Below are 19,219 nucleotides of genomic sequence, written 5' to 3' on the forward strand. Positions count from 1 at the left end.
AGAGCGTCAGCCTGCGGACTGAAGGTCCCAGGTTCGATTCCGGTCAAGGGCATGTACCTTGGTTGCGGGCACGTCCCCAGTAGGGGGTGTGCAGGAGGCAGCTGATCAATGTTTCTAACTCTCTATTCCTCTCCCTTCCTCTCTGTAAAAAATCAATAAAATATATTAAAAAAGAAAAAAAAAAGGCATTTTGAAAATATTTTTCCGGTCCCAACAGGTTTGGCTCAGTGGATAGAGCGTTGGCCTGTGGACTGAAGAGTCCCAGGTTCAATTCCAGTCAAGGGCATGTACCTTGGTTGCGGGCTCGATCCCCAGTAGGGGGCATGCAGGAGGCAGCTGATTGATGTTTCTCTCTCATCCATGTTTCTAACGCTCAATCCCTCTCCCTGACTCTCTGTAAAATATTTTCCAAGAAAGTAAAATATACTCACTCCCTCATGTGACTATACCATCAATTAATGATTCCTCTAAACACAGGAGAGAAAGATGTGCCCACCACTTTTTTTTATAGTTATCCTATTTATATTTCTGTATCTATGGGAAAATATAACTCGGAGTGCCTGAATTCCAAAACAATAACAACAATAACAACAAACACCCTGCCTTCTTCCTCTTTATCTTTAAAATAAATACCACTAAAGAGACACTCTCTCTGCAGATCTCTTTCTGTATAGATTCCTCCTGTACTGAATGCTACCATGGAAATTCTGCTTCAGGTCAAGGCAGAGTAGTTGAACTCATTTTTGCTCTCTTGCCATTAAGCACTAAAACACTAGACAAAACATGCAAAACATTGGATATCAGACATAACACAATGAGTAGCAAAGGATAGCAATCCTTGAAATGCGGGAAATAAATCAGGCAAGCAAGCATTACGTTTTCCCTGGCTTTCTATCTAGAGCAGTGGTTGGCAAACTCATGTCAACAGAGCCAAATATCAACAGTACAACAATTGAAATTTCTTCTGAGAGCCAAAATTTTTTAAACTTAAACTTCTTCTAACGCCACTTCTTCAAAATAGACTCGCCCAGGCTGTGGTATTTTGTGGAAGAGCCACACCCAAGGGGCCAAAGAGCCGCATGTGGCTCACGAGCCACAGTTTGCCGACCACTGGTCTAGAGGAAATTTCTAAACTGCAGCACAGCAGACTAAAACAGTTGAGGAAACAGCAATTAGAATTTTGGGAAACTGAGGCAATTAGAATTTCCATGGTAGTGTTCAGTACAGGAGGAATGTATACAGAAAGAGAGCCCCAGATATCTGCAGAGAGAGTGTCTGTAATCTTCGGCCAAATATTAAATTGCCAAGAGCAGTCCACACAAAGCTGGGAGATCTAAGCAGTCTACAGCCAGAGTAGAGGGCTGCCATGAACCACAAGGGAATTCAGTGAGAGCCTACAAGGGCCCCAGCTGGAAGACAGGCTAAAGCAGTCCCAGAGAAAAGGCTACTCCAGACACCCTAACAAAGCTTGAAAACAAGCCTCAATCAGATCAGGCTGATCTGTAAGAAATATAATCACTTGCTGAAATAAAGTTCGACAGCTTTAAAGGAAGGAACAGGGACTCACTGCAATACTCACAATCTCCAGCATCCAGTCACAAATTACTCGACTTGAAAAGAAGAAGGAAAGTAGGACCCACAACGAGGGAAAATATCAGACCATGGAAACAAAACCAGAATTGACTTGTGCTCTGGAAGATGGAGCAGATGTACTTTCCCTACTCCTTCCACTTGTACTATTTAAAATCTGGAAATTACATACAAAACAATGTAAGAAGACACTGAAAAGTAGAAGGAAGGAAGAACAGCTAGGGACCTCTATACCTGAGAAACAACAGAATGGTGAGTTCTCTGGTTTTCTTCTTGACTCATATACCCCAGGCTTGGAGACGAAGCCGCCAGAAACTCAGAAATACCAAAGGACACAGAAAAATGAGACCAACAAAAGCCTGCTCTCTTTAGTCAAAGGATCAAGAAAATAGCAGCATATTTAAGAGGAAAAAACAGTAGCACCACATCCACTCATTCCAGCAAAGGCTGGGGGGAGAGCCCCCCAACACTCCTGCCAGGGTAGTGTCAATGAAAGCTAGGTGGGGAGCTGAAACGTTCCTCCCTGCAGCCAGCAATGAGCATCACCCCCACCCCCACGATGTCTGTGGCGATGGACAGGGCACCCTTGACTCAGGTGCCAATGCAGGCTGAATAGGGAACCTGGACTTCTATGCCTGTATCTGGCAATGATGTGGCAGTGCCTCTCCTCCAGCCAGAATAGTTTGGAAAATAGCCAGTTAAAACAAAAAGTTTAAATAAGGTCTACAAAGAAAATATACAAATGGCAAATAAGCACATAAAAAGATGCTCAACATCAGTAATCATGTGAGAAATGTACATCAGAACTACAAGGTAACATTTCATACCAATTATGATGGCTATTACTTTTTAAAAGAAAAAGAACAAGTGTTGGAGAAACTGGAACCCTTGTGCATTACTGGTGAGAATGTAAAATGGTACAGCAGTTATGAAAACCAGAATGGCAGTTTCTCAAAAATTAAACATAGAATTACCATATGATGCAGCAATTCCATGTCTGGGTATATATACAAAAGAACTGAAAGCAGGGGTAAAGCAGACATTTGTACACAAATGTCCACAGCAGCATTACTCACAATTGCTAAAAGATGGAAACAATCAAAATGTCCATCAACAGATGAATGGATAAACAAAAATGTATAAACATACAATGGAACATTATTCAGCCTTAGGAAAGAATGAAACTCTGACACTTGCTATAGCATGAGTAAACCTTGGAGACATATGCTAAGTGATTGAAGCCAGACACAAAAGGACAAATATTACATGATTTCATTTATACTAGGTACCTAGATGACAAATTCATAGAGACAGAAAGTAGAATGGTGGTTACCAGGATTTGGGGGAGGGGAGAATGTGGAGTGATTACTTAATGAGCACAAAGTTTCAGTTTGGAAAGATAATAAAGTTCTGCAGATAGATGATGGTTGCACAACAATGTGAATGTACTTAATGCCACTGAACTATACACTTAAAATGGTAAATGTTGTGTATATTTTACCACAATAAAATATTGATTAAAAAATAAGATCCAGCTCTAACCGGTTTGGCTCAGTGGATAGAGCGTAGGCCTGCGGACTGAAGGATCCCAGGTTCAATTCTGGTCAAGGGCATGTACCTTGGTTGCGGGCACATCCCCAGTAGGGAGTGTGCAGGAGGCAGCTGATCGATGTTTCTAACTCTCTATCCCTCTCCCTTCCTCTCTGTAAAAAATCAATAAAATATATTTTTTTTAAAAAATAAGATCCAAAGTCTCATGACAAATTATGAAAATGTCCAAGTTCTAGTTGAAAGTCACTCCTACCAAAAACCATGAAGACCTCGAAATAAATGTAAAAAGATTATCAATAAATAACAACATCAAGATGATGGGAGATGTTAGAATTATCTGATAAACATTGGAAAGCAGACATGATAAAAATGCTTCAACAGACAATTATGACTATACTTGAAACAAAAGAGCATTACTACTTAAAATAAAATTGATTAGAAAAAGTTCCATTCACAAGCAATATTTAATAAGTTTAAATCTCTATGCAACTTATAACCCTGTCTTCAGTGATTTAAGGTCAATGACAAAATTATTAGAAACATAGACAAATTTACAATCCAAGTGGGACATGCTTTCCTTAGCCTCTCAATAACTGATGTGAAAAATACAAAAGAACTAAGATTTAAAGAGCATTTAATTTAAAAACCTTACTTAATGGATGTGTTGTTATACCTATATATATAACACACAACAACTAAAGAATAGTCATTATGTTCAAGAACACAGAGAATATTTACCAAAATTGTCCACATTTTGGGCCATAAAGTAAGTTTCAACAAATTTGAAAGGACTTAAGTTACACAGAACATATTCTCTGACCACAATGCAATTAAGCATTTGTTAAGAAATCAGTAACAAAAGCATAACTACAAAACTCTTATATGTTTGAAAATTAAGAAACATACTATAGATAATTCATGGGTTAAAGTAGAAATCACAATGGAAATCAAAAAAACACTTCAAACTTGATAGTAAAAATACTAAATATCAAAACATCATGGATGCAATTATTTAAAGAAAAATAAATAGCCTAGGAAAGAAGGTTGAAATGAGATAAAAATTAATCTCAGAAAATTAGGAGGGGGCAAAATAAACACAAAGAAAGTACAAGTATGAGAAAAACAGGAACCTCCCCACATAAAAGGCAGTGGAAATGATATGTAAGGATTAGGGTTTTTGTTTTGCTTTGCTTTTTTTTTCAAGTTTCAAAATTTATTTATTTATTTTTAATTTATTTATTTTTTTAATTGTTTGAAGTATTACAAATAGTAGTACATATGTCTCTTTTTTTTCCCCCATTGACCTCCCCCCAGCCTCCCCTTTCCCCCAGTACATGCCTTTACCTGCCCCCACCCCCAGTGTCTTTTATCCATTGGTTATGCTTATATGCATGCGTACAAGTCCTTCAGTTGATCTCTTACAGCCCCCCTACCCCAAAACCTCCTCTGCCTTCCCGCTGTAGTTTGACAGTCTGTTCAATGCTTCTTTGCCTCTGTATCTATTTTTCCCCCTTTTCTTTCCTTTAAAAAATCTTGCCTCTGCAGACTAGAAATAAACGTATAATAACAAAAAACGTTTGAGTCCCAATTTCAATGTCCAACAGTTCTGAGTCCCCGTTTCAATGTCTAACAGTTCCTTAAGTGTACATGTCAGCAATGATATATTTACAGGGTAAACTAAGATTGTTGGTAGAGTATTAAATTTGACAGTAAAATAATAATCAAGTTTTCAGATTAAATTACATAGGCTAATTCAAACAACTGAATGTTCAAGAAAATTTAATTGTACTGGACAAAAAGCTGTTCCTAAAGTGATAACTAAAATTTCTATTGGTAGTTCATCTCATGGTAAAATTCCTGAACATGCAATGAAACTAAAGCAGTCATATTTTTGTGCGAAAAATTAAAATTTAAAGTTATCAAGACTGCATTATAAAATTTACAAAAGCCTCCATTAATCAAAAAAAGGGGGGATAGTAGGGTAATATCATGTAAGGAAAAATATCCTATAAGTAAATTACATCTAGAAAATTTTTACTTTACAAAATTAATTTTCATTTGTAATGCTAACAGCAAGACACCCATGAAAAACACACATGGTTTCTAAATAAGACAAAGGAAAACCGTTTGGGCAAAAATAAAAAGGATCCCAAATCAATTACATAGAAAAGATTCCTTTATTAACTTTTGGTCGAGAATATGTTTGTATATTTTCAGAAAACAACTCCAAGACCATGTGGATTCCTGCAACAGAGAGGAATTGACAGGTCTGCTCCAACCACGAAGACAAGAGGAGAAACAGTCCAGAGATGGGAGACGCTGACGACACCTTGCCACGCTAGCAGTCAGAAGCTGTGCGACGCAGCAGCTTGCCTAGGACCAAACCAGAGAGGGTCGGACCTGCATTGCCACCATGTGCCCACCATCCAGATATCATTGCTTTGCTTTTATCAAGGACTTAGTCTAGGAAGGCTTCCTAGGGAAATGTACCTGAGCATTCTGTGTATCTTTTCCAGTCCTGTGGCTTTCTTTCTTTGCTTTCCTTTTCTTTTTAATGAATTGCAATAAAATATACCTAACATAAAATTTATCATTTTGACCATTTTAAGTGAATAATGCAATGGCATTAAGTACATTCACGATGTTATGCAACCTTTTTCATCATCCCAGAGACTTAGCACCCATAAAACAATAACTCTAAATTCCCCTCCCTCCCAGCCCCTCATAGGTATCTGAGGTACCTATGAATTTGCCTTTCATATATTTGTCCTTTTGTATCCTGCTTAACTCACCTAGCTTGTCTTTGAGGCTCATCCATAACGTAGCTCCTGTCAGAACTTCATTCCTTTTAATGGTAGAACAATATTTCATTGTATAACTATGTCACATTTTTTATTCATCTGTTGATGGGCCTATGGCTTTTAATAGCATATGAGTCTTTCTCATTATTCCTATCATCTTACGAAAATACAGTTTACTAATAGCTTATATGTTTTTGTTATTTTTCAATACGTCAAGCAACAAATTGCAAGTTCTTATAGTGAATTGCAAACCTGTCATCACTTGGTTTATAGAAGAAAATGTAATGGAAAAAGTAGACTTTACATTGTATTTTTCCCAAAGTAAATCTCTCTCTCGTTTATAATCTCTTTTTTATTAAATTAAGATTCTCTATTTGTTTTAAAATTGACTTCTGCTATACACTTCTCTCAGATGGACCAAAATGAAAGAGTAACACTAACGTATGTGAATAGGCAAAATGTCAGTTAAATTAATATGATACACCCTTTCCTTACAATAGAAACTTCATCTGCACCCCCCCCCCGCCCCCCAAGCCTCAGGAAAACCAGCTGTAGTGCACGTCATCAGGATGACGTTTTTGTTACATGTGTAACGTCTTTTGGTCCTAGCCAATTTGCCTCAGTGGATAGAGCGTCAGCCTGCGGACTGAAGGGTCCGGCTTCAATTCTGGTCAAGGGCACATGCCAGGGTTGCAGGCTCGATCCCCCATGGGGGGCATGCAGGAGGCAGCCAATCAATGATTCTCTCTCATCATCGATGTTTCTATCTCTCTCTCCCTTCCTGTCTGAAATCAATAAAAATATATTTTTTTAAATATTTTGAATAAATGAGACATTTTATATCTTTTTTCATCCAATCTAGTATTTAGTTTTCTGGCAATTTCAGTCCATGTTCAATTTCAAATTGTGTATTTTTTATCTCAGTTCTCTTTTAAAAATTTTTTTATTAATTAATTTGAAAGAAAGAGGGGGAGAGAGAGAGAGAGAAACATTACTTTGTTGTTCCATTCATTATGCACTCATTGGTTGATTCTTGTATGTGCCCTGACCTGGGATCAAACCCACAACTTTGGCTTATCTAGACGATGCTCCCAGTCTAACCAACTAAGCTACCTGGCCAGGACCTATCTCAGTTCTTGTTTGATTCCAAATTTGAATTATTCAGCTACTTGGTTTTCCTTCCTCTTCAGAAAAACATTAAGTGTGCGACAGGGGTAAAAATTAAATTCAATCTGGCCAATTTAGTTACCTCTTAATAATGCCATTATTATATATCGAAATATGACAAATTACTGGCCAAAAAATATTTGGTGTTAAAAAACAGTACAGCTACTAAGTTCCTTGAGAACCTTTTAATTTGTTTCATTCTGTGAACATTCTCTTTATATTTTGGGTATTTCATGCTATATGAAGATACTATTTTTAGTAGCTATTTTTCTTAGTTTCACTGTTTATAATTTGGTATCTTTGTATACAATTTCACTTTGGATTTCCTGGCATGAAAAAACATACTGCAAATCTACCTTCTCATATGCAGAACATGAATATAAAGGGGAAAAATTACTAACAGCAAAATTTTCAAAAAGTACTTTTCTCTACATCTATAAATATCTCAGAGAAATTAAAAACCTCTCAGAAACTAAAATTGGTTAAGGAAACAGATGTTTGAAGTCTCCTAAGTATAGTACAGGGAATAAAGTTTGGCACCAACAACAATTACAACTTAAGTATATTTCAGAAAAATTATCTGACTGTATCTTTAGAATATTTAAAGATAAACTGTTTTTACTCCTCTTTGGTAAGAATTTTTTGAGGTTTTAGATTTGTGGGGTTTTTTTTAATACAACTTTATCCTTTCTTCAGATATGTTATTATGAACTAAGAAAAATTATGTACCTAAGAATTATCGGAATTATATTTTGGCACATAATTATGTTTCTTTTGGTAGTTATTACATTTTGCTTTGTGTTACAGGTATTTGTCTATATACTGTATGCCCAACTGGATTATAAATGACTTGCAGGCAAAGTAACATAATCTATTTCATGATTATATTTTTCCTTATGCCTCATGCTGCATTTAGTAGATTCTCAATAAATATTGCACATAGTAGATTCTCAATAAATATTGGCAAAATGTGGAACTGTTGAATAATCATGTAAAAATATTTAATATTAACAGTGAAAAGGGAGATTATTTTATTCTTAATTATATTGTAATGAAGACTATTTTAAACTCTATGCCCTGATGATACACACAAATATTTAAATTATTTATGTGCCTCAACTTCACATGCTTTCATGGTAACTTGATGGCAATCACATTTAAATATATTAGAATATTTTTGTAATAATGTTAATCTAGAATAGCAACTTTAATAGCTGGGAAAACATGTTAACCTGAAGGAAACAGAAAAATTAAACATTTTTTCAGAAATCAATGTATAAGTTTAAACATTCCACTATAATATTTATGAGCAAACCTCAAATTAAAATTTATAAAATACAAACTATCAAATGTTTTAGTTAGGTAATAATTTAGACTATATTTTATAATTTTTCCTCTGTACACATTAATGAATGCTAAATAAAAAAGATTATTTTCTCCTTTAGTGTCTTTGACTAATATTACCAAAAAATAAAAATGAATTGTGCTTGAATGCCATATCATAGCATTCGTCTAAAAGCCTTCAATTATCAATCAACATGGTGTTAGTCAGTGAACACAAGTACTGTAAGTGATTTTCCTTACCTTTAGGACTGCTATGAATGGTACAAAGTTAGCTCTTTGTAGTCCATTTTTATAGAGATCTGAAAGAAAAAATTGATATTGGCTTTTTTTTCTTTTTTTTATTTCAGAGGGGAAGGTAGAGGGAGAGAGAGAAACATCAATGATGAGAAAGAATCATTGATCAGCTGCTTCGTGCATGTCCCCCTCTGGGGTTCGAGCCCACACCCAGGCATGTGCCCTTGCATGTCCCTCTCTGGGGTTCGAGCCCACACCCAGGCATGTGCCCTTGACCAGTACTGAACAGGGTACCCTTCAGTCTGCAGGCTGACACTCTATTCACTGAGCCAAACCAGCTAGGGCTGGTATTAGCTTTTTACTTAGCCTAAATCATAATGTAAGCTTATATATTAGGCTGACAAAATTTTCTACTGATAAAAAAAAGATAAAGGAACAAAAAAGGAAAGTATAACCAAAATTAATTTTTATTCTGGTACTAAACAAAATTCATTATATTCTCAATAAGAAAAAACATTAACGATCAAAGAAAGATCAAAAGGCACTCAATCAAATTAGCTTTAAACTATAATAATAATTTTTGTTGACTTCAGATATAATAGAAATATCAATGATGATAAAGTCATTGTTCGTCTGCCTCCTGCAGGCCCCCTACTGGGGATTGAGCCTGTAACCCGGGGATGTGCCCTGACAGGAATAGAACTGGGACGTCCTAGTTCATGGGTAGACACTCAACCACTGAGCCATACTGGCCTGCTCAAGCATTTCTTTTTAATACGTTTACATTAAAACCTCTCCTCCATGGGATTTATTTACCTTTTTCAGTATTTTATTTTATTTATTCTATTTCTACACACTGGCAGAGCTTCCCAAGTTGTTTCCCTACATCACTAATTTCATTTTCTTTAAATTCTACACTTTAATTATTCTAATGCTGATTTTTACTTATTTAATTTAATCTCTTTTCTTATCTTATTTAGCTTTCTTTTATTTCAGCTGATTTCTTAGCAAAAAAAAGATTTTCCACTGAATCTGTCGTCTTCTCTCAGCTTAGATCTTCTACATCACAGAGTCAATGTTTTCCTGATTTTTAAAAAATACAAAACAGAAATTTTCTTACTTCTCTTTCCTCCTTATTGTTCCCATATTAGGGTTGGTAGTTCGCTTGTTTTTATAACCTTGAGAAAGGAGTGGTATGACTAATCCTGGTGAATCCCTGTAGTCAAAACATGTGGTTTTTTTCTTGGTTCCCCTCACTATCACCTAGTTGTTCCTATAATCTTAACCTGTACTGTAATTCAATGTTAAAAACTAATAGTTGATGTCCTAGCTCGGTCAGTGGTTGGCAAACTCATTAGTCAACAGAGCCAAATATCAACAGTACAACGACTGAAATTTCTTTTGAGAGCCAAATTTTTTAAACTTAAACTTCTAACGCCACTTCTTCAAAATAGACTCGCCCAGGCCGTGGTATTTTGTGGAAGAGCCACACTTAAGGGGCCAAAAAGCCGCATGTGGCTCGCGAGCCGCAGTTTGCCGACCACGGCCCTAGCTGGTTTGGCTCAGTGGATAGAGTGTTGGCCTGTGGACTGAAGGGTCCTGGGTTTGATTCTGGCCAAGGGCACATGCCTGGGTTGCCGGCTCGATCCCCAGTAGGTGGCGTGCAGGAGGCAGCCAATCAATGATTCTCTCTTATCATTGATGTTTCTATCTCTCTCTCCCTCTCCCTTCCTCTCTGAAATCAATAAAGAAATATATTTAAAAAACAAAAACCAAAAAACTAATAGTTGGCATCCTTAGCTTGTTCACACTTGTAGTAGAAATATCACAATGTCTCTACTAAGCATCATTCTGACTTTTGAACTGATATATATATTTAAAAACTATCATCTATTTATTTTTTGTGTGATTCTATCAAGAAAGGTGTTGCTTGGCTGGCATGGCTCAGTGGTTTAGCATAGACCTATGAACCAGGAGGTCATGGTTTGATTCCCAGTCAGGGCATATGCCTAGGTTGTGGGCTTAATTCCCAGTGTGGGGCGTGCAGAAGGTTGCCGATCATTGATTCTCTCTCATCACTGATGTTTCTATATCTTTCTTCCTCTCTCTTCCTCTCTGAAATCAATTTTAAAATATATATATTTTTTAAAAAGATGTTGAATTATGCCAAATGCTCTTTCAGCTTTTATGGTGAACACCACTGATTTTTTCTCCCTAGAAGTGTTAATATGATAAATTATACAGGGTGGGGCAAAACTCAGTTTGCAATTATTCATATGGAAAATAATACAATAATTAATAAATAATATTACAAGAATAAACTCTGTTTCATGTACTCAAAACTATAAACCTACTTTTACCCCACTCTGTAGTGTATGTGTGTGTGTGTGTGTATGCATAATTGTTAGCCAACTTTCTAGTGATATACAGTCTTTTATTCACTACTAGAGGCCTGGTGCATAAAATTCGTGCACGGGGCGAGGAGGGTGTCCCTCAGTCCAGCCTGCACCCTCTCCAATCTGGGACCCTTCAAGGGATGTCCGACTGCCTGGGACAAATCCTCTCACAATCCAGGACTGCTGGCTCCAAACTGCTTGCCTGCCTGTCTGACTGATTGCCCCTAACTGCTTCTGCCTGCCAGCCTGATCACCCCCTAACCACTCCCCTGCCAGCCTGATCAACACCTAACTGTTCCCCTGCCAGCCCTATTGCTCCTAACTGCCCTCCCCTGCTGGCCTGGTCACCCCTAACTGCCCTCCCCTGCCAGCCTGATTGCCCCTAACAGTCCTCCCCTGCTGCCCCGGTCACCCCTAACTGCCCTCCCTTGCCAGCCTGGTCACCCCTAATTGTCCTTCCCTGCTGGCCTGGTAACCCCAACTGCCCTCCCCTGCAGGCCTGGTCCCCCCCAACTGCCCTCTTCTGCAGGCCTGGTCCCCCCCCAACTGCCCTCCCCTGCAGGCGTGGGTCACCCCCCAACTGCCCTCCCCTGCCAGCCATCTTGTGGCGGCCATCTTGTGTCCACATAGGGGCAGCCATCTTTGACCACATGGGGGCGGCCATCTTGTGTGTTGGCATGATAGTCAATTTGCATATTACTCTTTTATCAGATAGGATGAATATGCTGGCTTAAGGAAGGATCACATAGCATTGTTGCCTGATAGAATCTAAGTAATATAGGATTATTCTTGGACATTCTAATGTTATAATGTTAGAGACAGGATCATTAATCAGCTGCCTCCTGCATGCCTCACACTGAGGATTGAGCCAACAACCTGGGCTAGTGCCCTGACCAGGAATCAAACCCTGGTTCTTAGGTCGATACTTAAATACTGAGCCATGCCAACTGGGCTGCATTAAGAACGTGGTGTGCCTGGCACTTTGTGCTATACACAAGCATTGGCAGACTGCCTGTTTCCTCCTCTACTTTAACCCTCATCCTCCAAAATATCTTTTTTTTTTTCATTAAATAGGAGATAAAGAGAAACAACACCCTCCCCCACTCACTTGAGAAATGGATACCATTTCCTTTGATGTCTCTGCTGTGCCCCTCCCTGGCAGAGAAAACACTGTTGTCTTAATCATTCCCTGGCTTTGCTTTGTTATGTTATTACATGTTTATATTGGTTTTACATGTTTTTGAGTTTTATATAAGTGGTATTATCCCACGTTTATTCTTCTGTGACTTGCTTTTTCACTCAGTATTATGTTTCTGAGATTTGTCCAAATTAATGTGTACAGCTAAATAGAGTGATCCTTTGAATATACCACAATTTATTTTTCTATTTTGTCCCACTATATCAACCCCCTGTGTTTGATTCCCTAAGATCTATTCTTGGTCCTTGCTCTTCCATATACTAGTAGATTTTAGAATCAGCTTGTCAAGTTCCACCAGTTATAATAAACCTCTTTGAGATTTGACTGGAACCCACTGAATCTATAGATCAGTTTGAGGAAAATCAACATCTACATGAAATAGAATTTTCCAGTTCATGAACATGGTATGTCTCTCCATTTAATTTTTTCAATAGTTATATACCTTTTTTCTCATTAAAAAAAAAATCTAGCCTATAACCAGGTGTTATCCATTTTACCTCTTAAATATCTTTCAAATCTATCCCCTCCATATCCATTGACATAACCCTATAGCAGGGTTTCTCAACCTTGGCACTAACATTTTTGGCTAGCTAATTCTTTGTTGTGGGAGGAAGCCCCATACATGATAGGATTTTTGGCAGAATTCCTGGCCTCCACCTACTGGATGCCAATAACAGCACCCACCCCCTGCCTTGCCTACTTGTGACAACTAAAAATGTCTCCAACATTGTCAAATATGCCCTGGTGGGCAAAAGAGCCCCCCAGTTGAGAATCACTGCTTTATGCCAAGCTATCACCATTTCCTGCCCAGTGTATGCAATAGCCACCTAATGTCTCCCTGAATCTACCAATCACTGCACCCCATCCCGTAACCCATCTCCACACTATAACCAGAGTGATATTTCCAATTCCAATCTCGTCAGTCCCTGCTTAAAGCACTTCAATGGCTTCTCATTTCTCTTAGAATAAAATTCAAAATGCTTATGAGTACTTTCTGTGGTCTAGCTCCCACTTTGCCAGATGCATCCTGTACCTCACTGCACCCCCCCTCCCCCTTCCTCCCACTTCAGCCAACAGCAGCTACATTTCAGTTTCTGCAGTGGGTCATGCTCTCTCCTGCCATTGGGCTTTGCTTCAACCCTCTGCCAGGAAGGCTCTTCCACTACCTCTTGTAACATTCTGAGAATAAGTAAATGTTATTTAAAAATAATAACAACGTATCTGGGCCACTACATTAAAATCTCTGACCTAAAAAAAAAAGTTGAATGCATTTTGATGGTTGGAAAAGGGGACACTCTCTATCTGGGACAGGGAAGACAAAGATCAGTGATGACCAAAAAGGAGGAAAGATAAAGAACAATGTGTTAATAGAGTCACAAACCGAGGTTAAGCCCCTGTTCTTCACTCACTATCCATGTGATTTGTTTTTACTTATATACAGTAAAATTAACATTTTGGGGGTATACAATTGCATTGGTTTTAACACATGGAACCACCACCACAACTGGATGCAAAACAGTTCCATCACCCCCCAAAATTCTCCTATGTTGCCCCTTTGAAGTCAAACACCTCCCCACTCCAGCTTGACAATCACTGATCCATTCTTGATCTGACAGTTTTGCCTTTTCCTACATCTACACTTAACCTGAGTCTCATTTCTTCACGCATAAAATTATTTCTATATATTATTTATATAGATATGCCATCTTATTTATATTATATATTATTGAAAATTATATTCATATATAAATATGTATTTATTTATATATAAAGATATGCCATCTTTATATTAAAATATTCAGATATTTATGATGATCATTTGGCTGCTGTGGCTAAAAAAACTGATATATAACAAGTGCTTCTTCTATGGTTTATATTTATAAACTAGAGGCCCGGTGCACAGATTTGCACATTGAAAGGAAATTAATTAGAAGGTGGCCAGCAGGGCGGAACTGGGCGAGATGGGCCAGACAAATCCTGGAGCCAACCTCCCGCAGTCCCTTCCCAGCCGGCAGCACCTGGGGCGGTGCCAGGGCTCGAAGGGTGCCTGCGGAGTGAGCGGAGTCCCTCTGGCAGGTGAGGTCCCTCGGCCTGGCCTGCAGGAATTGGGTCAAAGCCAGCAGTCCGACATCCCCCGAGGGGTCCCAGAGTGTGAGTGGGCACTCTGCAAAGTTGCTGTCGCTTGGCAGCTCCCGCGTTGAGCATCTGCCCCGGGTGATCATTGCATGTCATGGCCGGTAGCTTAGGCTTTCATATATATAGATGATTTTCTTTAAGTTTGTGGCTAATGACCAATCTTTGCAATTCTGCATCTTGAAATTTCAGTCGCCTCCACAAGGGTGCCTCCACCTTGGATTTCTGCATGCTGCCTTGGTGCGCCTGTAACTGTTCCTACAAAGCTCTGAGCTGCAGGGTGCTCCATAACCTCTCCTTGTGGTTGTCCTTCCTCAGTTTACCACAGTGCAGAAGCCTGAGAGCCAAGAGCAATTTTCTTCTCATTAGTCTTTGATGGGGGTTGGGAGCTAGGGGGGCAGCAAGCTTGTTCTGATACCTTGTTATTTATGAACATAGCTTGTCTCTGAATATCTAAAGTCAATACTACTGACACTGTTAGGTAAACAATTCGGCTAGAGTAGAGTCAAGCCTGGCTCCTACCTAGATAGGTGATCTAATATTAAAAAGCTCACTGACTTGGCTCATAGGGTTCCTACAACAATAAATCACAAGAATTCTACACATAACGTTATATGGATGTTTTAATATATATATTTTTAATTTCAGAGAGGAAGGGAGAGGGTGAGAGAGATAGAAACATCAATGATGAGAGAGAATCATTGATCGGCTGCCTTCTGCATGAGGGATCGAGCCTGCAATCTAGGCATGTGCCCTGACTGGGAATCAAACCGTAACCTCCTGGTTCGATGCTCAACCACTAAGCCATGCAAGCCAGGCCTTATATGGATTTTAACAAATGATCTGACAAAATCATTCATAATTCTCTTATAGCGTAACAGATTAGTTATAACTATAACTGTGTGAATAACTGGCTCCAAAAGTATTATTTCTTTATATCACCCTAAACTTAATTGATCTCTCCCTAAAAGGCCTCTAGTGGTATACTACAGGGGTCTTAATTTGGTTCTATCTTACTTACACATTTTAATTAATGGCTAAAGATATAGAAGTGTGATTACCAACATTTGTACACGGGGGGTATGTGTCCCTCAGCCCAGCCTGCATCCTCTCCAATCTGGGACCCCTTGAGGGATGTCCAACTGCCCATTTAGGCCCGATCCCACCAGGATCGGGCCGTGGGATCGGGCCTAAACGGGCAGTCGGACATCCCTCTCACAATCCAGGACTGCTGGCTTGCAACCGCTCACTTGACTGCCTGCCTGATTGCCCCTAACCGCTTCTGCCTGCCAGCCTGATCACCCCCTAACCACTCCCCTGCCATCCTGAGAGATGCCTAACTGCTCTGCTGCCGGCCCGATTGCCCCTAACTGCCCTCCAATGCAGGCCCGGTGGCCCCCAATTACCCTCCCCTGCAGGTCTGGTCCCCCATAACTGCCCTACCCTGCTGGCCTGATCGCCCCCAACTGCCCTCCCCTGCAGGCCTGGTCACCCCTAACTGCCTGCCCCTGCAGGCCTGGGTCCCTCCCAACTGCCCTCCTCTGCTGGCCCGGTAATCCCTAACTGCCCTCCACTGTTGGCCTGATTGCCCACAACTACCCTCTCCTGCCGGCCATCTTGTGACGGCCATCTTGTGTCCACATGGGGGCAACCATCTTTGACCACATGGGGGCGGCCATCTTGTGTGTTGGAGTGACGGTCAATTTGCATATTACTCTTTTATTAGATAGGATAGTTAGTAGGAATAACTAAATATAATTTGTTAAAATCATATTTCAAAAGCTATCAACATAAATTCAATTCAATGGAACAATACAGATAAACTAATAAGATGAAATGTAATAGGAAGGAAAATCAACTACACAAAAGGGAGAGACCTAGTTTGACAGCAGTTCACCAAGTAAAATATGGGTGTATTAGCAGACTACAAATTTAATATGGCATCAATGTGACATGCTTATTTAAAACAAAACAACAAACTATTACATTGCTCTTTTCAGGTTCACTAGTAAACTCCATATTACCAATTCCAATAGTCAATTCTCCACCTCATTTTCACATCCTAGCTCCTAGCAGCATTTTAACAAACGTGATCAGCTCTCCTTTTTGTACCACTTTTCCTTTCCTGGCTTGACACTCCCTTGGTTCTTCTACCTCACTGGTTGCTGTTTTCAGCTTCCTTTAGTACTGATGAATCCACATTTATGTTTCCAGTCCAAACCTTTCCATTGAAATCCAAACACATATGCATCTGCCTCACCATCATAAAGCCCTCACTTTCACCTCCCTACCCAAATCTGCTTCTCCTGTAGTCTTCACTATCTCAGTAAACAGCAATTTTATCCTTCCAGTTGCTCAGGCCAAAGCCTTGAGTCATTAATCCCAATCTCCCTCTTTTATTTTTTTCCATATCCTACATTCATTCCATCAGTAAATAACTTTTGGCTCTGCCTACAAAATACATCCAGAATCTGACCACTCTCACCACCTGCCCTGCTCCATCACCCCCCTCAGGATTGTGGCAATCATCTCCTAAGTAGTCTCCTTACTTCCAACCTTGAAACCTCAATCCCAAAATCTATTCTCAGTACTATAGCCAGAGAGATCCTTTTAAAGCATGCATTCATTCAAAACTCATTCTAAGACCATTTGCTGAAATCCATATATAGCCTGCTTAAGTGCTTAGAATACTTCTGTGAACAGAAGAAATAAGTCACTGCCCTCACAAAAGCTTTTGTGTCCTGAAAAGGGACAGACAATAAACTATAAATATAATAAGTAAATTATATTCTGGGTCCATAAGTGCTACAGGAAAAAAAAGTAGAGCAGGCAAGGAGAAGCAGGACCAGAAAAAGGGGGAGGGTTGTAGATTCAAATAAGGGGATAAGTCTAGGCTTCATTGGCAAAGTAACTTTTCAGCAAAGACCTGAAGGAGGTAAGGACCTGGCCTTTCAGATATCTGGCAGAAAACCATTCCAGGCAGAAAGCTGTTATTATATAATAAAAGCCTAACATGCAAATTGTCTCCTCAACTGGGAGTTCGACCAGGGGGTGGGGCCAGCCAGACAACTATCCACAGCCTCTCCCCAACTGGCCTGCCCCAGCTGGCGGCGGTGGCAGGTAGCTGGGGGAAGGGAGGCCCCAGCCAGCAGCTGGCAGCCACTAGGGACCCTACCTGTGCACTAATTTCATGCACTGGGCCTCTAGTGTATAAAATAATTTTGGCTCACATGACTTGGCAACCGCCATTTTGAAACAGCAAAGGTCAACCCCTCTCTTTTTCCTTTAAATTAGCCAATCATGCAAGAGTGTGAGCCTAAGCTCTGACCAATCAAGAATGAGGGACAGATGACATGTATCAGACATAAAAGCCCAAGCAGACTGCCCACTCACTGTGTGTGCTGCCAGACCCTGTGAGTGTACACTCTCCTGCAGGAGTAAAGATATTTGCCTTGCTTAAAAAATGAAAAAAAAATAAAAAGAATGTATAAAATATTATTTGGGGTTCCTTAGACCTTCAACTAACCACATGGTGACCCAAATAAAACAAGATTTTAAACTTGTTTTTATTTAAATATTACTTGTATTTTACTTCTTAAATAATTTCCTAGTAAACCACAGTGATTTTTGAGAAATGATATATGAAGTATTAGAAACTACTTATGCAAGTGAACTTTAAGTTTTTTTTCTAAAATTTAATTAGGAATGTTGCCTTCCATTTCATTGAGTTTCTTTTATGATCCATAAAAAGAAGTTAAAAAGGACTGCATTTTTTTGTATGTACATAGGGCACAACTAATACTTAGAAAATCAGCAAGTGCATCAAACACAACAGATCACCTGGACGTAGCATTCGAGGAATATAAACATTTTTCAAATACAAATACTGAGTCCTAGCCAGTTTGGCTCAGTGGATAGAGCCTCAGCCTGCAGACTAAAGGGTTCCGGGTTCGAGTCCGGTCAAGGGCATGTACCTTGGTTGCAGGCTCCTCGCCGGCCCGGCCCTTGTTGAGGCACGTGTAGGAGGCAACCAATCAATGTGTTTCTCTCACATCCATATTTCTCTGTCTTTCCCTCTCTCTGCCACTCTCTCTAAAAATCAATAGAAAAATATCCTTAAGTGAGGATTAAAGAAAATACAAATACTCACTGGTTTTTCAGATTAAGTCAGTTATGAAACTAATGATAAGCAAAGTCATCAGATTTATTCACATAGTAAAATAAGTACAAAATTATGGATTTTTAAAAGCTTGTTAGTTTCCATCTAATTGGATGAGATTAGCACAATGTTTTGTTTTTACCTTCTGGTGGCCTGTTGGATGTTGCCACAACGATGACCCCATTTTTGAACAGATTTTCAAAAAGCTGTTTCAGAATCATGGCATCAGCAATGTCAGTGACCTATGGACAACAGCACATTTGTTTTATTTTAATTTCACTTCTGCTCTAACAAATTTGCTAAAGACTCTTTTTTTTAAGGATGAAAGTGAATTTCAAGAGAAAAATTCTAATTATCATCATGAAGAAAAGAGTAAATAATTAAAAGCATGAAAAACTGTATAGTAGTCTTTTAACTTTACTCTTCTATTTTGCGAGCCTATCATTTATACACAAATTGTCAAATGGTTCTTTATTAACTTCTTTTATAGAACTACAGGTGGAAAGCATAGATAATTGTCCTAAACATTTACGAAATCTAATTAATTAGAACTAACATAACCAACTCCCTTTTCCTACTTCCATCACAGCCCCCTCCTCCAAAAAATAAAAATAAAAAAGAGAGAGACATACATAAGCTGTTTGAG

The 19,219-nt window shown here is 39.1% G+C and overlaps 1 protein-coding gene across 5 annotated transcripts in view; it reads right to left on the minus strand.

Annotated features, from left to right (window-relative positions):
* AFG1L (AFG1 like ATPase) overlaps positions 1-19,219 on the minus strand; it is a 180,525-nt gene that overhangs the window by 87,637 nt on the left and 73,669 nt on the right. For all 5 annotated transcript variants that reach the window (XM_080664233.1, XM_080664236.1, XM_080664237.1 and 2 more), the window contains 2 exons: positions 18,716-18,815; positions 8,694-8,752 (listed from right to left, as the gene is read on the minus strand). In XM_080664233.1, coding sequence (XP_080520359.1) covers positions 8,694-8,752; positions 18,716-18,815 — 159 coding nt within the window. The remainder of the gene's footprint in view (positions 1-8,693; positions 8,753-18,715; positions 18,816-19,219) is intronic.

Source organism: Plecotus auritus (assembly GCF_963455305.1).
Source record: "Plecotus auritus genome assembly, chromosome: 4".
Taxonomy (NCBI): Eukaryota; Metazoa; Chordata; class Mammalia; order Chiroptera; family Vespertilionidae; genus Plecotus; species Plecotus auritus.